The sequence below is a fragment of the Octopus bimaculoides genome, chromosome 4 (assembly GCF_001194135.2).
Source record: "Octopus bimaculoides isolate UCB-OBI-ISO-001 chromosome 4, ASM119413v2, whole genome shotgun sequence".
Classification (NCBI taxonomy): Eukaryota; Metazoa; Mollusca; class Cephalopoda; order Octopoda; family Octopodidae; genus Octopus; species Octopus bimaculoides.
The window spans coordinates 90,962,577-90,985,756 of record NC_068984.1 but is presented as its reverse complement, the minus strand read 5'-3'; the positions used below and the strand labels follow the sequence as shown (position 1 = coordinate 90,985,756).

Here is a 23,180-nt window from a genome sequence, read left to right as displayed (position 1 = left end):
ATGGTGTACATATACATGTATATGTATACATATACATCTCTCTCTCTCTTTCTCTCTCTGTGAAAGTATCTGTCACTACAGTATCGAAATGTGATTGTTTCAGTTAGTGGAATAGTTTCATTTTTAAAGTGAAAGTATTTGACATGAGTGTTTTTGTTTCACTTTTGACACGTAATACTTAAATAGTGGAGGAGATATTATGTTGCCGTGTGCTCGAACTCTGCAAGAAATTAATTATTTTTTTTGACTAAAACACAACTGGAACCCTAAGTAAGGCATGTGTAAAATTTGAATGAAATTGGTTGCGTAGTTCTCGAGTTTTAGGGATTCACACAGACAGACAGACACACATTCTCATTTTTATATATATAGATATTTTTACAACTTTCTATTAGTTGGGTAGTTTGTTTAAATATCAGTTTTTCTTTGTAATCCTTCTTCTTTCTGTATTTTAGTCCATGCACTAATTTTTTAAAAATCTCGTTTCTCTGCAGATCCTTTACAAAAACTCACAGCATATCACAAAGCACGGAAAATCTGTTATCAACGATCTATTGTAAATGCTTTCTCGAAAATTCTTGTGTTAGTGCTGCCAAATGGAAAGATTTGTGCTGAATTAAACACTTCTAAACCTGATATCTACTGTGGAGAGACATTTGAAACAAATTTACTTGAGGTAAAAACAAATATTTATTTTATAACTTCAAGAAATATTATAACAAAGGAAGATCATCTTAATTGGATATGAAGTTGATGACTTTTAGTCAATTGTAAAAATATCACCAGCAGCTTTTTTTAAATTTTAATTCTAAAATTGATTCATTATTGATATTGTTATAATTGTTAATGGAACAGATGTGTGTAAATTCTCTATTATTGTAAGTGAAGTGATCTAGTGCCTTTTAGGCAGCTGACTGGTATGATCATACTAGTGTGTTATATACAGAGAGGTAATATTGGTATAAAAATATATTTTATTCTACACACAGATCTGAGGTGTCCATTAACAAGTGATCAGTTATATTGATTTCTGAGAAACAGAAGGAAGATTGTAATGTTCATATCTTTGAATATTTCCAAAGGGTATTAACTATGATCAAGCACCTAGGTCCAGAGTCCCTAAGAGCTTATCACCTTCATTATATTGCTAACCAATGATAGCAGAAAATATTGATGCTGATATCTCACTTCCTAATTGATAAACTATCAAGCAGTTTGCAGTTGTGTCTGAAAACCTTGCTCTAGTTTTCGATTTTTATCCTCTTCAGTATGAAGTAGCAGTTCATAAAGTTTGAAATAAAATGAAGCAAATAATTTAATTCTTTTAAAATTCATGGCTGTTGTTTCTAATTACCAAAGGAATGTGTTTCCATATTTATTTACTAAGACATTAATCACAGAAGAAAATGAAAGGTTGCACTTTTTCTAGAAACAATAGCTTTTGAAGTTATAACAAGTAAGAACCAGCATTATGAACTCAGTTATATCAAAACACATTACCAGTGATGATGATTTTTTCAAATTTTGGTTCATGGCCAGCAAGTTCAGGGAAGGGAAGTTGATTACATCAACCCCAGTGCTCAATTGATATTTATTTTATCAACCCCCAAAAGGAGGAAAAGCAAAGTTAACCTCAGCGGAATTTGAACTCAGAACATAAAGGCAGATGAAATGCCTCTAAGCATTTTGCCCAGTATGCTGACAATTCTACCAGCACCAATAATAATAATTTCAAGTATTAGGACAAAGCCAAAAGTTTATAGGAAGGTGTACAGATGATTGAATCAACACTAGTACTTGAGATTAAATGAAATACAATAGCTGTTGCTTTATGAGGTCAACTGACATGAAGTTAATTGTAGACAATATTATAATTACTAGTGTAAATAATTAGTAACTAATTGAAATGACAATCATTCTGTAAGGTTTGTGTTTGGAATGCAAGTGCATAACTAAATACTTTAATATACTGTGTGTCTTAAAGAATGAGTACACACATTGAATGATTATTAAATCAGTATTAAAATACATTTCATTTCATTTTCAACTCGGTAGAATCTACAGATAGAATTTCATTTTTTTTATGAATACTTGTTTTCGAACTGGTGACATTCTGGTCCCTGCACTTCTGATAATGAGAAGCAGTGGACTCGCAAACATCAAGTAGCATTTCAGTCTATATTTGTGTGTGCTTTCATTCAAGGGTTGCCCTCAGTTTGTCAATAGTTGGCAGTTCTTTACTGTAAATATTATCATTTAAGTATCCCCATAACTCCACTCTTCGGACTAGATTATCTTCATCAATGTTGTCCTCTATATTTAGGCATCTATTTCCTCTTTATCATATAAATCTCCCAGAACTTCTCTGAATGTATATTTACAGAAAGATATTTCAGTTTCCAGGTACATTCCTTCTCTAGATTGTCTTATCTCTATCAGCCACTAATCTAGGGTGAGTGGTACATTCATCACTATGGGAAAACTCAATATTCACAAACCCCTAGCTGTTCCATTTCCTGATGAGAGTTAAGTATATCTGGCTTGTATAATTAATTGATTGGTAGGTGATCAAGTAGCTGGTTGCTTTCCTAAAGTTTATGTTGTAAAGGTTTAGTTCATTTATAAATCTGTATCCATAACCATTTATTCTGGAGTAGTTACCAATGTATTGCTCAGCATGTTCATTATTTCCCTAACAGCAGGAATTTCTAATTTCCTCAAACTGATATTTTCTTATTGACCTTTATTATTCCAACAAGTACATTTCAATTCACTTCTTGAAACAACTTTTTTTTTTTGTTTTGTAAAATCAAAAAAAAAAATAGTTGATAAACAACTTTTTTTATTTTACCACCATCAATTTTATGATAGAAAACTTACAAGGTGGTATCAAAAAGTTCCTGAACTAGCTCTGTAGCACATCAACAGATGGCATCACATAGATGCATGCACAGTGACCTTCATGAGGCAGTGTGCCAAGTGATATCGCTGTGTTTTCTTCGCAAGTTGTGAAATTTGTGATCATGTGTATGCTGTTGCCTGCAGTTGACTTACAGAAAATGACACCCAGGCTGGATTCCAAAAGTGGTGGGAATACTGGGACTGGTGTTTTAGCACAAGATGACTATTTTAAAGGAGATGATGTTAAAACTTAGGTAAATATAAGTTATTTTTTATCAAACATAACTAGTTTGGTAACTTTTTGATACCATCTTGTATTAACACTACTGCCTCACCTTTTCCAGTTTCTGTAAATGAAAAATTTGGCCACTGCTAGAAATCATAAATTATTTGTGTACTAAATACAGAATGACACTATCAGCAACCAAAAAGAAGCTAGTTTGACTTCACTAATCTCTTCATAAATTAATATTTCAGATTAATGAGCTCGACCAAGAACCTGAGGATGATGGTAATGAGGAAAACACAATACATGAAGGAGTAAATCTTGATGCCCTTAACATCCAGTTACTACAAGAACTAGAAGATTTTTAGCTTTGAAAACCATATATTTTATTTAAGAGTCTTCGATTCATATGAACATTGAAGTTGGAATGGCTTGAAAGAATTTCATAAATATAATTTTCTGATGAAAACAATTGGCTGAAATGAAGGGTGTTTAAATGGTACTTAAATTAGAGAAAATGTGTAAAAATGAAACAATCCTTTAATATAAATGGATTAGTTTTGTTGGAGTGGAGTAAATAAACACTTGTTTTAATGAAAGGATTTTGCTTCCATTAATTTAAACAAAATTCTTTATTTGTAAGAGTCATTTTTTTGTGTAAATAAATTTAAAAAACGAACCTTATGATTTTATTACTGCTTAGTAGTATCATTTGACACAAACTAAATATATGATTGTTTCAGATGGTCTCGGATCAAAACTTGTTTCAAATGATCTAGGAGCAAAACTTACAAGCCTTTAAGTTCTCCCCCACCAATTTTATTTGTTTTCTAAATATTTAAAGTATTTACTTTTCCTTGCAGACAAGAGCTAAAGTATTTATCAATGTACAAAATTTCTCAGAAGTGTTTATTTACATCACTCCAATATCTGCAACGTTGTGATAAGTTGTCATGCATTTTCATTTAAGACATAAGGTGGTGAAACATGTAGGTCCAATGTAGCTACAAGGTATGTAATTTGTTTTCTATATACAATAAATGATATTTAATTAGGAAATTTGTGATAGTGATTGTATAGTAGTCTTTAACAGACAAATTTACTGACACCAACTTCCCATACCATTATTTTTAGGGTGGAAACTAAAAGGCAAACTTGATTATTATTTTTATAAAGAATAAATAATAAAAATAACTAACATTTTATATATTTTTTTAAGTGTAAAAATTATTTTAATGAAAGAATTTTGCTTATTTAAACAAAATTCTTTATTTGTAAAAAGAGTCATTTTTATGTAAATAAATTTCAAAAATGCACCTTTTGATTTTATCACTTTCTTTTAATATGCTTGTCAGTATCATTTGACATAAACTAATTAAGTTCGTAATTTCTCAATTTCTGCTTGCTTCCGTACATCATCAAAAGTATAATATTTTAATAGCTTTCCATTTTCATATACAACATCCAAGAGATCCTGAAGAAAAATTTTAAAAAAAGGATAATTATAGCAATGCAGTATATGTATCATTCCTTTAATTCCCCTTCTTGAATGGCTGGGAAATTTGTGCATTTATTTCAACTGTTACAACAATGACACAATCAATGAAATAGGTTTAAACTAATTTCAGTGCAGTTAGTCTTGCATTACCACAACCTCAGCCATTATCCCCCACCCCCAAACACTTATGACAGCTATTTTACTTTTACATGAAGCAGTCTTCAGATTATTTGTGAGGAAAATTATTGAAGATCTATTATTAAAAATAGTGAACAAGTTACAGAACTATTAATTAATTTTTAATCTAAATTCTTATGTTTAGGGCTGTAACCTTGTTCAGTAATTAATAGTACTGAGAGCTGGAATGTAGGTTAAAGTGACAATTTATAAATAAATGAGTCAACTGTGTATAGGAGCTTTAATTGGCCATTTTCAGAGAAACTGAAGTAGAGAGAAAATAGAGCCTTCATTAAACCATAAAATATTTTACCATGTTGTTTTCATCCTTTTCAGTTATGTACCTATGCAAGTCTGGGTGTCATTATTAGTTATTTGACTTCCATGTCTTTAAGTAACTTTATCTAAATAAAAGTATAAAATCGCTTTGTCTTTGACACCTTACCCTCAACAACTTAGAAACAGGCATAATAAATAGGCCACAACAAAATGACAGCATTTCAGCTATCTCATTGAAATATAGCGTCTAACATATTTTCCACAATAAGACAGTTTATACTTTAAAGGATATATTTTTGAGATAAACAACTTTTCAATGTTGATAAAACAAGCTTACCTTTGTTGGATCACCTTTTCCTTCTTCCACAGTTACAAACCCATCACCTTGTCTTTCAAGAGTGAGATGACCTTTTTTACTTTTTTTGCCAGGATCTGTGATAGGATCTTTGTAGACATTAAACTATAAAAAAAAATTTTAAAAAATTAAGTCATCTTGTAATTCCTAATTAGAGTGATTTCCAAACACTTAACATTTTTTCACACACCCTACACCAACAAACCAAACTACATCTCTCTTCACATTTCCTCTCTTTCATGCACTATTCTTATGCTTATCTCTTGCTCCTCAATCCTGTCCTCACTGCTTTGCTCATTACTATCCTGTTGTCCCTCATATACCCAGGTTCCACCAGTCGCTGCAATCCTCACCCTGTTCTTTGCTTTCATGTGAAGTTCCTACTCCCTACTCATGCACCTTTGCCAGTCCATTTATATTCTGATCCCCATACCTTGAGGGTATGCCCTCACATTTCACCACCATCTCTGTCTCTCACACTTCTGTCTTGCATTCTCACACTCTCCCACTCATTCTTGATCACTCTCTCTCTCTCTCTCTCTGACTGGATAACCATGTATCTCCTCTGCAGCAAGACACCTGTTTCTGCCCTTCTATCACACTCTAACCTCTCATCACCTGGCACAAAGCCACATCCTCCAATTCCCCCACTCTCAAACGATCTTTGTTTTGTGAGTTATTTGGTGTCCCTGCCGGTGCCACATAAAAAGCATCCAGTTCACACTGTAAAGTGGTTGGCATTTGGAAAGGCAACCAGCTGTAAAAACCATGCCAAAACAGACCTTGCCAGTGCTGGTACTGCATAAAAGCACTCAGTCCACTGTTTGGTGGTTGGTGTTAAGAAGGGCATCCAGCCATAATAACCATGCCTAAACAGATAGTGAAATCTTCTGGTTTGCCAGCTCTTGTCAAACCATCCAACCTGTGCTAGCATGGAAAATGAGCATTAAATGATAATGATGATGATTATAAAACCTTGTATTTATACAGAGAGAAAACACACACTTTTTGCAAATATAGCAGTTCAAACTGAGAACTGAAACTAATATATGACTGTTAATAATACCTCTAAATAAAAAGATGAAATAAAGATTTAGAAAAGTGGAGATGAAATTGTAATGTACATTTAGAACATTGTTATTTACAGAACCTTTAATAGGGTGTGTGAACTACATCTGCAAATAACAAAAGGCAAATTAAAATAATAGCTTACTGTAGATAATAAGTGTTACTTACCACCAATCCATTTTCATTGGTCATAGAACTACATTTGAAAGCACATTTCTGTGTGTCTCTATCAAGTTTCTGTAAAAGGGCACCACCACTACCAAATGCCAGATTATTTGCACTCCAACCTTCTTGTTTCATTGCTCCTAAGATTTTATCAAGCATTTCATAGCAAATACCATCACCCTGAATAATTCTCAGATATGGCGGAAGTTCTTTGAAGCCTTTTTTGTTTGTCACAGTACCAAATTTACTCCCCAAAATATTGAGAACCTATTAAAGAAAACATTTTTTTTAATGTACCAATATTAAATATAAAAAAATATGTTCCTTCTCAAATTATATAGTTTTACATGCCAGCTTCATGTTGTTATACGATGGTATTTAACAAATGACATGATTTTAGCCACATACAGCCATCACTATATTTTTCTACTTTCATCTACATTCATGTCAGGTTCTTTCTAATTACCATCGTAATTTCAGTAAATTAGAAGAATGTCAATAATAATGGTATTTTCAAACAGATTATGAAATCAAATTGGCTAAATGAGATCAAGAGGATATGACTTTGGTGCAAATGAATTTTATACAGGTATAAAATTCAATGTTATAAATTCATACTACAGAGTAATCTTCAGATATTATTGTTAACTTCAACTCAAACTATCATGCAAAGAATTGAGTGATAATAAAATTATACAAATGTGTGCATATGTAAATAAAGGATAAATATTAATATATTCTGTGTCAGTTAGATAAATAAAATAGATTCACGGCTTATAATTAGAGATATTCATCAAAGGGTAACTTATAAAAATAACACTATATCAAACAGGATTTAGAAAATAATAAACTTAGAATCATACCTTTAAAACAACAGCTACTGGATCACCAGAATCTGGTCGAATTACAAGTCTTCCATTTCTCTCACCTCGTTCTATTACTAAATCTCGCAGCTCTTCACCCCATAAATTTTCACAAGCATTCCAAATATCATAGCTGTCACTAACACAAGCAACTATACCATTGGGAAACTTTTCCAGCATATTCTGAAAGCCATTCACTTCTCCATCTTTTCCCCATGTTGTAATAGTACTACAAGTAGAACACAATGCCTTTTAAATAAGGAAAAAACACTGAAATAAAATATAATGTACAATAAATACTTAAATATGATTGTCATTAAAGGGTTTTAAATACTTTTGTTTCGACTTCAATCAATGGAAATTGCTAGATGATTAGGCACCAGATAGTCCTTGCTTATTTTAACATCTCTTTGTAAATAAAACACCAACCTAAGAAAATTTGAGTGGATGGGGAAACAGAGAAATGGGTGTCTAGGAATGAAGAACTAGAAATGAGACACAAACTATCAATCCTTCAACCTCAGTTTAACTCTTTAAAATTCAGCCAACTGCAATCCTATATACAAGGTGCTGGAATAAAGGTCAAATAATTACATATATTAGACTGATTTCGAAATATGAAAATATATAACTTGGCTAGAAAGCATGCATCTGATAATTGAAGGATCAGAATTTCAATCTACTAAGGTTTTGTTAAATGAAGTCTGAACTACTATTGTTAACACTATATGTGTACATGCATACACATGTAATTAACTAATTAGCTTCACTGTATCTCACATATATCAAGAAGTTTTATTTATGTTGATAAATCATTACAATAAATCTATGTAGGTGTGGTTGTGTGGTTAAGAAGCTTGTTTCCCAATCATGTGGTTGTGGGTTCAGTCCCACTGCATAGTACCTTGGGAAAGTGTCTTCTACTACAACCTCAGGCTGACCAAAGCCTTGTGAATGGATTTGGTAGACGGAACCTGAAAGAAGCCTGTCAAGGAAACAAACATATGTATATATCTATGTATGTGTTTGTGTTTATTTATCCTCACCACCACTTGACATCCATGATTTAGCAGTTCAACAAAAAGAGAATGATAGAATAACTACCAGGCTCAATTTGTTCAACTAAGCCCTTCAAAGTAGTGCCCCAGCATGGTCACTATCCAAAGACTGCAAGAAGCAGAAGATAAAAGATGAATACAAGTTAGATACCAGAAATGTAAAACTGTTCAGGTTAAGTGAAATTTCTTAAGACTAAACTTGTGTTGAAAACAACACTTATCCTTGCACACATTTGTCAATCAGAATGGGCCGATAAATAAAAGGATTGATTCTATAAAAACCTCTTGCAGATTAACTTGATGAAAAATGACCAGAAAACACGATAGATAGATGCTTGTAAAATTCAGATGCCTTCTTCGTATGAAGACTACACTCATTTTACATTAGTGGCTTGTGACTTTATATTTGATGAAAAGGAAGAGATATTGAGGTATAATGTAGAAGACCACTGGAAATTCCACAGGGACAACCTATTGAGAGTGATGAACTAAATCTGAGGTTGGTGCAATCCAGCCAGATAAAGAGTAACGTGGTGGTGGAACAGCAAAGTAGACAGAGCCATGAAAGTGAAGAGACAAGCTTGGAAGGATTGAACAAAATGAGGGTTGCAGCTAATTATACCAGGCAGCTAGAAAAGAAGCTGAGTGTTAGGTTGTTATATTGTCCGTGATGATATATGATGTGTGTGTGTGCAACAATATATCACAGTATCAAATATAACCGTATAACAATAAGCAATGTAACAAGAGTTGGTTATCTTATTATAACACAATAACAATTCAATATTCCAATGCAGAATCAATAATGAGACTAACGCTCTCACAGTTCGATCTCAACTGTCTACTGGTTCATTAATTTATAAGACTTGTCCAGTCCACTGACAGTTATATGTGGGGGTGTCAATTCACTCCACAACACCGGTACAGAGGCTGGATAAAATAATGGAAACACCTAGCATCATAGCATCATAATTTTGAAATATCTATAAAACCATCAAAAGCTTGTTTATTTTTATGTTTTTTTATTTATTATTAGTGTTGCTTAATATGTTTTGCTAAAATTGCTGTTTCTTTTCAGATATCACAAGAAAAAGGTAATTAAAATTCATTAAAATGACAGATCTATCGAACTTTCAAAGTGGTCAAATTGTTGGTGCTCGTATCGCAGGGGCTAAGTGTAACGAAAACAGCCGAAATGTTTGGTGTATCAAGAAGTACTGTCTCGAAAGTAATGACAGCCTTTGAGAAAGAGGGAAAAGACCTCCTTATTGAAACAAAACTCTGGAAGAAAACCAAAACTGTCAGATAGGGATTGTTGGACTCTTACGTGAATTGTTAGTAAGGATCACAAAAGTACAGCTCCCAAAATTACTGCATAGCTTAATGACCACCTCGAGAACCCAGTTTCCACAAAAACTGTTCGCCAGGAGCTGCACAAAGCTGGATTTCACAGGAGGACTGCAATCAGAAAGCCACTACTTTCGAAAACAAACATTGCAAAGTGTTTAGAGTGGAGTAAAAACCTTCAGAATTGGTCCCTAGAGAAGTGGAAGAATATTATTTTCTCTGATCACCAGCCGAGTATACATGTGGAGACAACCAAAAGAAGCATTTAACCCAGACTGCCTTCTTCCAACTGTTAAACATGAAGGAGGGTCTGTGATGATGTGGGGGGCTATATCTTGGAAATCCATTGGCCCAATGGTTTCCCTTCATGACAGAATTAATAGTCAAGACTATTTAAGCATTTTATCTGATTAAATTCATCTTATGGTTGCAGAACTGTTTTCAGAGGGAGACGCATTCTTTCAGGATGATAATGCACCAATTCACACAGCTAAAATTGTTACTGAATGGCATGAGGAACATTCTAGTGAAGTTGAACATATTATCTGGCCACCACAGTCCTCAGATCTCAATATTTTTTGAACATTTATGGTGCATTTTAGAAAAACAAGTAAGGAGTCAATATCCTCCACCATCATCACAACAAGAACTGGAGACTGTTTTAGCTGAAGGATGGACAAAAACTCCTTTGGAAACAATTCAAACTTTGTATAAGTCCATAACTTGTAGAATTCAGGCTGTAATTACTGCCAAAGGTGGTCCTACCCCATATTAAAATAAATTTGTTTGAAATTTTAAGGTGTTTCCGTTATTCTGTCCAACCCCTGTATATTTAGCAAGGGAAGAAGTAAAAAGACAAAGGTTTCCCAATGTTCTACAGTATGAAGGTCAGTAGCATGAGGCTTGTAAACACTGTTTCACAGAGAATTGAGATGTTTTTTAGGTGATAAGTGTGTGCAGATGGATAATGGTACACTTGAACTTATTGATTCTGAAAAGAAAAAGGCACTGAAGTACTACCTTGAAAGGTTAGTAAATGTAGAAAATGCATTGGAGAGTGTCTCCCTAACATGGACCAGTTATCCTAGTTGCCAAGTAGTATGATAAAGCAATTAAAAATATGAAGACTGGAGAAGTCCCTGGTCCCTCAGGAATCACAACTGAAATGCTTAAAATATCTGGTGGAATAGGATATGGACTAGCAGCATTATTGTTAATTGTTACAAGGATAACAGACATGCATTAGAGAGAGGTAATTACAGAGGTATCAAATTGTTGTGCCATAATAAATTTCAGGCATGGAAACAAAACCTAGAATCAAAGAGCCTTCAAGTTAACTTAGCAAAGACCAAGGTTCTAGTTGACAAGAAAATATACAGGATTCTATTCCTGTCAGGTAAACAGCTCTGCTCAATATGTAGGGAAGGTGTAGATAGAAACTTCATAGTGTTTTCAATGCAAGCTATGGATACACAAGAGAAACTGCAGAATTACAGGATGGTTAATGGAAGACTTTGTATGTGCCAGGTGTGCAGGAGCAATAAACACAAGAGAAATAGAAATTCTTAAATGCCCAGGAGGTTCTTGAAGGCAATAGATAGGTTGCATGACCTAATTAGCAATGGAGGGGAATGTTCTGAAAATGAAGTTGTTAGAATATGAGCAGGATGGAGAAAGTTCAGAGCTGTTACTTCTGTTGATAAGGAAAGGTCATTCTTTCAGAGTGAAAGATAGATGCTTGGGTACAAACAATAATGCTACATGGTAGTGAGATGTTGGCTATGAATGCAGAGTACATGTGAAAGAAGACTAAAAAGGAATGAAGTTAACATTCTCTCTTGGATGAGTATAAAAGGAATCAAATGTCATGTGTAAGAGAGAAGACTGTGCCATTATGGTCATGTGATGTGTGTAAATGAGAACATAATACAAAAGTGCTGATGACTAAATGTGAATGGAATTTGTGAAAGACAGAGATCTAGGAAAACAAGACAAAGCTAATCTCAAGATGAGCCTCACAGAGGAGATGACAAAAGACAGACAGGTAATTCCATGTACTCAAGAAATCCCATGTCTTGATGAAAGTGAGGTCCTAAAAGCATTGTTTATATCTATACATTTGCAGGATCCTGCCCTAGTACTTAATCTGTCCCTGTCAAACCTTCCCCACCTCTCATCTTCCTAATACCTACACCTCCACTCTTCTAACTACAGCTGCTATAATCATATGAGAGCAACATATGCACATATTTTATTCCACTTTGTGTTACCAGTCACCTTCCTACCACCCACTAGCGTAGCGGGGTGGGGGTGGACAGTCCACTACGGATGGCACTTTGCTGTAGGCAATATGTGTTTTTTGTGGGGTCCAGGGGTGGCACACACTCTAGCTACGGTAGTGCTACCACGACCACCACTTTTTTTAAAAATCCATCCCCCATGTTCAATAGCAACCCGTCACACTAATCATCCCTTTCAGTGGTATGAGATACTTCTTAGTCTGCCATTACCTTATCTTTTACACCCTCTTATTAGCTATCATTCTCATTACTGTTATATTTGCTATCAATGCTTCCTCCCACCTTCATCCCCAACTCACTATAACCACCTCTATGTACCTTACAACCATCTCTGTCACTGTAAATTCTTTCTCTCTGATCTATCTACAAATTTATTATAATGCTGCCCTCTTCCTTTCCTGTATTGACACTTGCCACTTCCTTAGCTACTTCTTTTCTTTCACCTTCCTTCCTCCATACTGATATTTACCAATGACCACACTACCCTTGTTCCATTCATTATACTCACCTCTACACCTGTCACTTTCCTTTCACATTCTTACAAACCTATCAATCCACCCTTCTTAATTATTTGATGACAATGATGAATGTTATCATGTGTTCTCCATTGACTTTATTTTGAAAACACAGGATGAGATTTAGAAACTTCTACAGCCCAGTATCTAAAGAGTTTATGATTTGGACTAACTTGTTTTGCAAATTTATTTTTAAATGTTTTAATGGTTTATTCTGACATTATGAAGGATACTGTTTTTGCTATCTTTTTACTTAATAGTTTGGATTAAATTAATGTCTATAAATAGCCTATTCTCATAAAACTAATAATTCAAAGCTACAAGGAACATTATACAAAAGCACACAACTTAGAAGAAATTAAATACCTATGTTCTGTTGCCGGTATTGAGAAACCTGCCATTTCACAGCCATAATATTTGCGTACAAACATTAGACCAGCAAGTGTATCTGTACCTTTAAAATTAACAAGATGTGCAGCATCTCCTATACCTGCACCCTAAAAAAAAAAAAGGAACAAATATAATTTAATGAAGATCCTGTACAAAATGTGTCAGAAATGATTATTAAATTTTATTATTAAAGATTTTAGATGAAGGATCTAATGATATACACGTGTGCTGTAACATTTACAAACGAAATGTTTACATTTGTATGTCTTTTATGTAGATATTTACAAAATAACATGTACTGACCTCAACACAACTGGCACCTCGAAAGCCAAAATCATGTAGCATGAATGGCAAGCTAGAAAAATCATCAGCAGTACTCTCTAAATATTCAGCTAATAGAATTTTCTGAAAATATGAGCCTGTTGAAACAGTCATTGGGTACCAACACTGGACAAACAAGGTCTGTTTAAATAGAAAAAGAATTTAAAATAATGTTAATTAAATTAAAATATAACAGTCATTATATTCAAATATGTGATCACAAAAGTAGCACAAACAAGAATATGTAAATTACTAGCATACCAACTATTTATTTTTCATACTTTCTACCTCATAGTAGACTTTAGTATGAAACATGAATATAAACATATTATAAATACATTTTACACTGCAATTTTTTACAAATTGCAATGTAAAATAGTGTTTGTTCATTTCTGGTTTCTAAGAGATCAATTACACTGGGGAACAGGGTTTTTGTTGTCTGATGTTTCCTACTAATTCTGGGATGCTGATTTCAAAAATGAAATCCATTTTGCTCTATCATGTTAAAATTTCCCACAAACTTAGATGTCCAGTTTTCAACATTTCTGGTATTGTTACCATTTCTAAGGATAGATTTGACTTCGTCAAATGTGAACCCATGTATGGAACATGACATAACTTTGAAAATATAATTTTGCAATATCATTTAAAGTAACCACAACTACAAAGGTGAAAACAAAAGTCATGATTTAAGTATCTTCAGTAAATGATTTTCTACCTAGCCAGTTTCAAATGTCATGTTGATGACAGAAATGTCCTTAATACAATTATATATTAAGAAACAACATATTTTGTGGTCCTTGACACCATACATGTCTCATATTTGCGGAATTTATCTGCAGCTATGGGCACACTCTGCTTAATGTGACTATCATTGTAAACTAGATTTGACCTGTTTTGTAGAACTTTTAAACCATTTCTTATGAAAATTGGTATTTTGAATGTGCCCTTATTGTTTTAATTGTGAGGTCATATAGGTCAGGGTCACTTTTCATCAAGCATGGTCAAAGAACTGTAAAAAGAACTTCATGGTATGTATGCTCTTTATGGAACTTTGTCATCACAAATCTGCATTTGCTTACTTTATAGCTGTTGACTGTTCTGAAAATGCTTTTCCCAGGTGACAACTGGCTTGAATATGTTTTATGTTTCAGAAATATAGCCAGTTGTGAGAGAAGAGAATGTAAAAACAGCCCCAATGTCTTCTGCTTATTTCTGGATTAATCAGTGAAATAAAATCACTGATTTTGTGAAGAAAGCTTACCTTATTTCATGAAATAAGCATGAAACTGGGTGACAAGACAAAGCCTGGGTGCCCCAGAGAGTGTGCAAGATATGTTGAAACACTGAAACAGTGGCTGCTTCAAATGCTTAAGCAGAAAGTTTCCAGTTTTGCTTTGCGAGGAAATTAAGGTCGGTGTGTTTGATGGGCCACATAATTGGTGGCTATTTCAGGACGAGCTATTTTTGGAGACCATGTCTGGCATTGAAAAAGAATCATGGGATGCTTTTGCTGCAGTTGTATCTGTTTTCCTGGGAAACAGGAATTCATCAAATTATGAAGATCTTGTGCAGATCCTTTTAAGCTGTTTTCTAGCACTGGGCTGCAACATGAGTGTAAATGTGCACTACTTCCTTGAAATAAGTGATGGGCAAGGAGAAAGATTCAACCAAGACATCAAGAACATGGAGACCAGGTATCAAGGCCAGTGGAACGCCAATGTGATGCTGTCTACTGCAGGTCACCGTAAAGAGACTTTCATGATGCAATTTGTTCACATAAAGCAGCAAAGAGAATGTCATTGCTTGAGTACCTGAAACTCCAGTTTGACAGAAATATCTATTCCAAGATGTGTAATTAAACATTTGTTTAACAATAAAAAGTACTATTTGGCTTGTGTTAGTTTCTTATTTTAGTCTTGCATTTAATGACAACATTGACATTTTAGGTAAAAAAATGAATTCCTGTTTAACAAAAAACTTGACATGATAGAAAATTTCTGAACCAATCAAATTATGTAGGATTAATTGTAAAAAGCAAGACAACTAAAAGTTTTTTTCAAAAATGTTACCCAGTGTTATTCATTCATAAAATTTCTGATGGCAAAAGTGAGAAGGAAGTATTACTATTTCTTTCAATGATACACATTGTTGAAAGATATATAAATATTAATTTATATCCTAGAATAGTTAAAATATCAAGATAAAATGTGTGTGTGTGTGTGTGGATAAATTGTTAATAAGTTTACACAAACATCTTTGAAAAGCATTCATTCGGCTTTGATGTTCAAATAGTCATTATGGTTAGACAGGGATCTCTCTGCAGAATTTTTAATGTTCACTGCTGTCTTATGAAGAATGTCTAGTCATGCTTGAGAAGACCACTGACCTCTTCACATTGTGCTGGGGGAAGGGGAAATCCCCAAGAGACCTACACAGTACTATAATAATGTCTCTGTACATGAACAAAAGAAAGAAGTCAGTGCTGAAACCAGAGGCATCACACTGATTTCAATTGCATCTACCAAATACAGGAGAATAGCAGAAAGTAAAATCTGGCCCTTTACACTGCTTTCATCGACTTGATGACAGCATTTGATATGGTCACTGCTATAGAAAATCCAAAATTGGTTTGGTTGTCTACTCAAGTTCCTCTTTGTCCTCCAGTAGCTACACCAGAGACAGATCAAGTACAACAGTGACCTGCATGAAGCTATGGGAGGCTAAGGAGGCCTAGATTCATTTCTGCACTGACAGCAACATATTCAACTTTTGCCAGTTCCTTGCTCACATGAAGAATGGAGCATCTCATCCACTGACCATAAAGAACTGTCATCACTCCCTTTATCAGTTCTTATTCAGAGTTATTGCCTGGATGGAAGTGTAGTTGGACTTGGACTGTTGGAGAAAGAACAGCTCCCTAATTCCTATACTACAGGTCAACATATATGGTACAATAAAAATCAGCAAGACCTAAAAATCTGAAGGGCAAGAAGAACAAGACCCTTTTCCTTTTCTCTTGAAATACTTTTTTGACAATTTTGCCATGATGCAGGTAGGTGGCCTGTCAAAAACTAAAACTTCAACACAAAACTTAAACATACATACATGTATATGTGTAGCTTTTCGTTTCCTTAATGGAGGTTTAAGGTTTGTTATGACTGGCTACATGCTTGAAAATAAGAATATAAACAAAACATTAAAAAAAATGAGATACATATTTTGTCTGCTTTTCGATACTGGCATGTGTTGGCTGCTGATAAAACTTGGAGGGGGGATTAAAATATATCTCTAAAAAGTAGATTTCCTGCACATTTACCTCAAGATAATTTGTTAACCAATAACATTTTGGATCTGTATTTTCAACTGTGAACAGGACATTCTTGACTGGAACAACAGTACCTTCTGGGACAGCTTTTACTTGAATAGGCAAGTAACCATTATGTTTCTATAAAAAAAGATTTCTGAGTAAAAAATTAAAATTACCTGCAATACAAAACTTCTACATAAATGAATACATATTTCAAAAACTTTATGAAGACAAATGTACTGTTTGACTGCTCATGTCAGAAAAGGTGTGATAGGAATTTATTTTACCTAGATCAGTACATTAACCATTAAGTATTTTCTTTATTAATACTTCTAAATATTTATTGCCTTACACTGCATCACACAACAGCATAGCAAACACATGTGGAATTCCCTGAAGGATGTGTCTATTGCAATATTTTAAAAATTGAACAGGAATGCAGAAAATCTTGTTTGCATAAGAGCAATATATCTACTAGATGAAATGAACCTTATAATGTAATGTTTGCATGCAGCAAGGCTTCTCAATCACAGAATGCAATTCACCTTAACCCATTAGCATTCAGATTATTGTCAAGTAATGCTTATTTATTCACATTGTTTTGAATTAATCATGCATTATTCTATTGCTTCCAGAGTCCAACGATATGTTTATTTATTATTAGAATGACAATGTAGGGTAAGTGTGAGAGGCTAGATATGGTAGGTTTGAACATTAACAGGTAGAATATATGGCCAGTTTAAATGCTGAAGGGTTAAGAGACATATATATATTAAATTGAGGACTCAGCTATCTGAATAGACAGTAGCTTGGTAGATAAAACTATGAAGCCCATCAGGAATCACCACCGAGATGTTTAATATCTCTGGTGGAGAGGGATATGGTCTAGTCACCCACATAGTTAATCAGGTTGTTCACAAGGGGGTCATACCCAATGACTGGTGTAGCAGCATTATAGTCAACTGCTACAAAGAAATAATTAGTGGTATCAAATTGCTGGACCAAGTGACGAAAGTTACAGAGAGGGTCACAGCTCAACTAATTAGGAAGAGAGTTAGTGTGCAGGAGGGAAGACTGTGCTGGTATGATCATGTGATGTGTATGGATAAAGAAGTGCCAGTCTAATTGCAGAAGGAACCTGTGGAAGAGGTAGACCCAGGAAGACATGGAACAAGATGGTGAAATGTGATCTCTGAATTTCTAATGAAGGAGATAACAAGAGACCAAACACCTGGCAAATTGCTGTACTTGAAAAGATAAATCAAGCAAATTTGGAAGAAAACAGAGCAGAAGCTGGTCATAGATGTCAGTGAGTGCATTTGCTTCAGCACATTTTCAAACTGACATTGCTTGGGCAGCAGCAATGTTTGTTTACAACATTCATAAATATGTCCATTAGTTCAGTGGCTAGACATGAGAAGAACACTGGGTAACCTACTTTACTTCAAAACAAAGGTAAGGGTTGGTGATAGTAAGAACATCATTACAGAATACTGCTTCAATAAGCCTCACCCAACCCATGTTAGCATGAAAAAAGTGAGTATAAAAATGATGATGATGAAAGTAATCCTTATGTTTATATGCCTTAAAGTTTAAAATATCAAGACATGGTGTAAATTTTTTGAGATCTATGAGCCATCACATGAGTTAGCAAGAGCTTCAGGAAAATGTAATGGGATTCCAGCACTTAACATTCAACTATTTCAGCATTTTAATGTTCTGTAGTCTAAACTTTTTCCAAACAACCTCTTTCAGCTTAGCTTATACAAGATAGTGATCCATTCAATGCAACCTCATGCAAGACCTTTATATACTACAAAGATAAATGTCATATTTACACATTTTGATGAAGTTAATGAGGTGTCCAAATGACTTTATATTTTAGTTTCTGACAGAACAGTGCATTACCTGTTACAGATATTATAACAGACAAAGAGCATTTTGAAAACATTAACACAGACAATTGGAAACATTTTGAAATTAAAAAATAGTGAATGGAGGTCTGTATCCAGGAAGCATTGCCTGCAATTTGAGAAAAACTGAACTGCACATCAAATAGTGAAACAAAAAGCTTGAAAATTCTGTTGAGGTTCTGTATAGCAGAGGATCCAGAAGTGATCTCAACATTTATACTAAAAGCTTTCCACACATACACAGCCTCCATTTTAAAAATATTAATAACAATATATGGGAAACCACATTCTTGTTTTAACTTCCACTTTTCTATGCTTACAGGGATCAGACAGAATTCAATGAGGCAGGTTTCCAATGGCTGGATGCCCTTTCTGACACTAACCCTCACTTGTTTCCAAACAAAGTCATATGTCCCCATGGCCCAACATATTTTCACAGAAGGTTGGCAATGAATGACACCATTTCTATGATGATGCTTATTTACAACTGTTGTGTGATGTCAAGACAAAGAGACACAAACGTACATATCTATACACATATATGACAGGCTTCTTTCAGTTTCTGACTCCTATCCACCCACAGGACTTTGGTCAACACAGGGCTATAGCAGAAAGCTACTAACTTAAGGTACCACATAGTGGGGACTGAACCTGAAACAGCACAGTTGGGAAACAAAGTTCTTAATCATATAGCTATGCTTACATCCAGAGTTAACTGAAGAATATTATTTCAAATTTTTCTAAACTTAAAATGTTGGCTTTCTGTCACTGTTGAAAACTTGACAGTTATTTCGAAACACCTAATGCAGATGTATTCTTTCATTTTTATTTTATTACTTTTATAGGCACAGGCAAAGCTGTGTAGTTTAGAAGCTTGCTTCTCAATCATGTGGTCTTGGGTCAGGCAAGTGTCTTCTACTATACTCCTGGGCCTTGAAAGTGGATTTGGCCAACAGAAACTGAAAAAAACCCTGTTGTGTGTGTGTGTGTGTGTGTGTGTGTTTGTTTGTTCCACCCCCACTTGTCAGCCAGTGTTGATTTGTTTATATTTCTGCAATTTAGTGGTTCAACAAAAGAAACCAATAGAATAAGAACCACACTTAAAAATAAGAACTGGGACCAATTTGACTAAAACACTTAAAGACAGTGCCACAGCATAGTCACAGTCTAATGACTGAAACAAATAAAATATCAAAGATTTTTCAAAACTTGCTTCTAAATATATTACAAGATATTACATGAAGATAATGGTTTCAAATTTTGGCACAAGGCCAGCAATTTCAGAGGAGGGGCTTGTCAATTACATTGATGCCAGTATTCAACTGGTACTTATTTTATTGACCCCAGAAGGATGAAAGGCAAAGTCAACCTCAGCAGAACTTCAAGACAGACGAAATGCTGCTAAGCATTTTGCCCACCGTGCTAACAATTCTGCCAGCTTGCCTCCTTATTACATGAATATAATAAATATAGCAAATACATATTCAATGAAACAACCTCCACATGGTAGTTTGACCTGTTAGAAAGAGCAAAATCTAAACAGGAATACAGTGGACAATGTAATTCTGGTTATATGAAAAGATGAGCTGATTATAAAAGGATGGCTAGATCAAAGCTAACCTGGAGCTAAACAACAAGCACATCTGCAAAGAGATAAATGTTAAGAATTACAGAGAGTATTGTTATTAAAGAACGTGGAAGTAGATAGTCAACATTTCAAAAACAACTAGCATAAAATGGAAACTTACTTCTAAAATGTAATTCCAACCTTCCTCATTGAAAATATCTTGGCCAAAATGAAGTTGGCAAATTTCTTTAGCTTCTGCAATTTTTTCTTGGGTCACAACTTGGCCACACAACCATCTTTTTAATATGTACTGAAGTCCAAAAAACAAAGTCTGGGGAAACTTTCCGCCTCTACTCTCAAAGTAAGAATATACATTTGTTATGCCATCAGGATACTGAAGATGATGGCTTATCTGAAACAAAAGATGTAGAGTTACTAAAATTTAGGACATTATAGCAACAAATTTGTATATTTACATACCTACATGTAAATATAGACATATATACAGCCTTCAGTTGCAACGATATATAAATTACAGTATCAGAATGGTCTCAAAGACAGAAGTATAGATGTATGTATAAAGGAATGCAAGTCTGCCCAAATATCAAGATACATCTTGCCTTGCTAATTTAGACTAGAGTGTGGAGAAACAACATTGTACAGAGGTAAAGATAGGTGAGTTTATACAAGGGGGTATCCAAAAGTAACTAGAAATGTTCTGTGAGACAAGCCTGTTGAAGTTCAGGCTTCCACCACTAGAAGCCATTTGATGCAACCCTCAGGCATCAGTCTGCCGACCAGCATCATCAGATGAAGTCGTACTGTCACATGGTGCATCTTTGTTTTGTAGTGCTTCTCCTGTTTGTTGATTTTTGTGACATGGAAACCTTGTGACATGCTTAGATTGTTGAAAAAAAATCAATAACACAGCCCCTCAAGGGATCTTTTTATCTACCTTATATAACTAATTTTTTTTAAACACCCAAGGGAAATAACCCATAGCACCTACACAGTATGTTTTAAACATTCAAGGGAAATAACCCATAGCACCTGCATTTACAGTTGTTAGTTTTTAGCGAAGCAATCGATATTTGATTCCCACGATCAGCAGACCTAATTCTGCATTTCACTACTTACAGTTTTCAACTGCTAAACCTTATTATTGCACTTTCTTGATGCACATACACTTTCAATGCCCATAACTCCAATAATTCTGCAATTTTTCCAGTTAAAATTTTTCAGTGATAGTACATAAATTTTTGATTCCAGTACGTATTTAATAAGTGTGTCCCATTACAATGAACTCATACTTTGAATGCTTAAAAAATGAAACCACACTTCCACACCACATTCAGTTGGGATACCCTGTATTACTTATACTTATTTCACAAATCATAATATTTATTGTTTATTTACAGTTCATACAATAGAATTTTGAAATATTTTACAGGTTTCATTGTTTATGTTTGATTACTTTGAATATTGATTTTTAGTGTATCAAATTTCTAATTTTTGCAGACAATATCACTTTTATACTTTATTTGACATGTGAGTAGAACTCACGTCTGGAAACCTCATGACATACTTAGATTGTTGAAAAAAAAATCGATAAGTGCCCTCCCAATGGATCTTCCTATCTACTACATATTACTAATATTTTATTTAAACAACCCAAGGGAAATAACCCATACCACCTGCAGATTTTAACAAAGTGATCAATATTTGATTCTCATGATTACTCGACCTAATTTTGCATCTCACTACTCACAGTTTTGAACTGCTAAACATCATCATTGCACTTTGAATCTTAAACATTAAAGACTTCATTCATACATTTCTAAACATACGTACTGCATTTTTACAGTTACACTTTTTTCATGACAGTAGATAAATTTTTTATTCCACAACGTATTTGTTGTGGCTTCATGCAGGCATAGCATGCCAAATTTCACTTAACACTTCAACAGTGCTTTTCTCATGGTAAAACAATAGTTTTCTGTGAATGACAGCAGTCATACATTTCCCAGATGCCTTCACTAAGCAGAATGTCTTTGCCACTTGATCCTTCTAACCTCTTCTAGGCCACCAGGGGCTGTAATGGAGGTAACAGACCTCCAACAAAATCATTTGTTCTCAACAATATGTGAGAGTGACCATCAGTGAGTGTGAGAGTTATTACTGCACTTTCTTCATTTCATTCTTAAATATTAAACACTTCATTCATATATTTATAAACATAAATACTACATTTATATATTACCTTTAATAAATTAGCCTTCATAAAGTTCACCTTTAAAATGCTACGACAAGTTAGAGTACTCTCTCACCAACCTCCAACAATCTCTCCCTCCTCCAGCTGACAGTTTTTTGTACCTCTTCGCAATACACCTTTGGTGGCAGGTATAATGAAATTACTTTCTTATATCAGATAATAAGGCGTTTCAATAGAACATCTTTACCCTCGGAATTACCAGGCACACCAGTTAGTATATATACACATTGACAGGTATGTAAAATATATTTCTGTGTGCTTCTTTGTTCATTTGGATAAGCTGTAGAAATTGTTGCATGCACACACACACAAACACAAAAATTCTCCAGACATTTAGCTGTTATTTTTAGCATATCAAGTTTTTGTGCTCCTTTTGCTGTTTCACTATAAAGCTACACATGCAGAAATGGACTAAACGACTGTTCATTTTCACTTGTAGACTGCAGAATGGGGTGATGCTGATCAATTTTGGAGTTTTTCATAAAAAATTTGAAATTAAAATGTCCCCCACTCCCTCACCTCCATATTCTTAATCTCCTTATTTTTCCACGTAGATTGAAAAAAAAATTTTGAAAAAAGTTCAAAATGGCAGAGTTACCCACCTTTTCAACTGCAGAGATTCCGAATGTGTAAAAAAAATTCCCAGATTGCAGAT

At 34.2% G+C, this 23,180-nt stretch overlaps 2 protein-coding genes across 3 annotated transcripts in view; one reads left to right on the top strand and one right to left on the bottom strand.

The window, feature by feature from the left end:
* LOC106883146 (RAD52 motif-containing protein 1) overlaps positions 1-4,443 on the top strand; it is a 26,808-nt gene extending 22,365 nt beyond the window's left edge. For both annotated transcript variants that reach the window (XM_014934045.2, XM_014934044.2), the window contains 2 exons: positions 495-676; positions 3,379-4,443. In XM_014934045.2, the coding sequence (XP_014789531.1) occupies positions 495-676; positions 3,379-3,495 (299 nt within the window). In that variant the 3' untranslated portion in view covers positions 3,496-4,443. The remainder of the gene's footprint in view (positions 1-494; positions 677-3,378) is intronic.
* Positions 4,444-4,445: 2 nt separating this feature from the next.
* Positions 4,446-23,180, bottom strand: part of LOC106883145 (nicotinamide phosphoribosyltransferase) — a 30,185-nt gene continuing 11,450 nt past the window's right edge. The window contains exons 2-9 of the mRNA XM_014934043.2: positions 20,435-20,665; positions 16,783-16,911; positions 13,446-13,604; positions 13,119-13,249; positions 7,533-7,761; positions 6,673-6,936; positions 5,419-5,541; positions 4,446-4,601 (exon numbers count right to left, since the gene is read on the bottom strand). Of these exons, the coding sequence (XP_014789529.1) occupies positions 4,503-4,601; positions 5,419-5,541; positions 6,673-6,936; positions 7,533-7,761; positions 13,119-13,249; positions 13,446-13,604; positions 16,783-16,911; positions 20,435-20,665 (1,365 nt within the window). The 3' untranslated portion in view covers positions 4,446-4,502. The remainder of the gene's footprint in view (positions 4,602-5,418; positions 5,542-6,672; positions 6,937-7,532; positions 7,762-13,118; positions 13,250-13,445; positions 13,605-16,782; positions 16,912-20,434; positions 20,666-23,180) is intronic.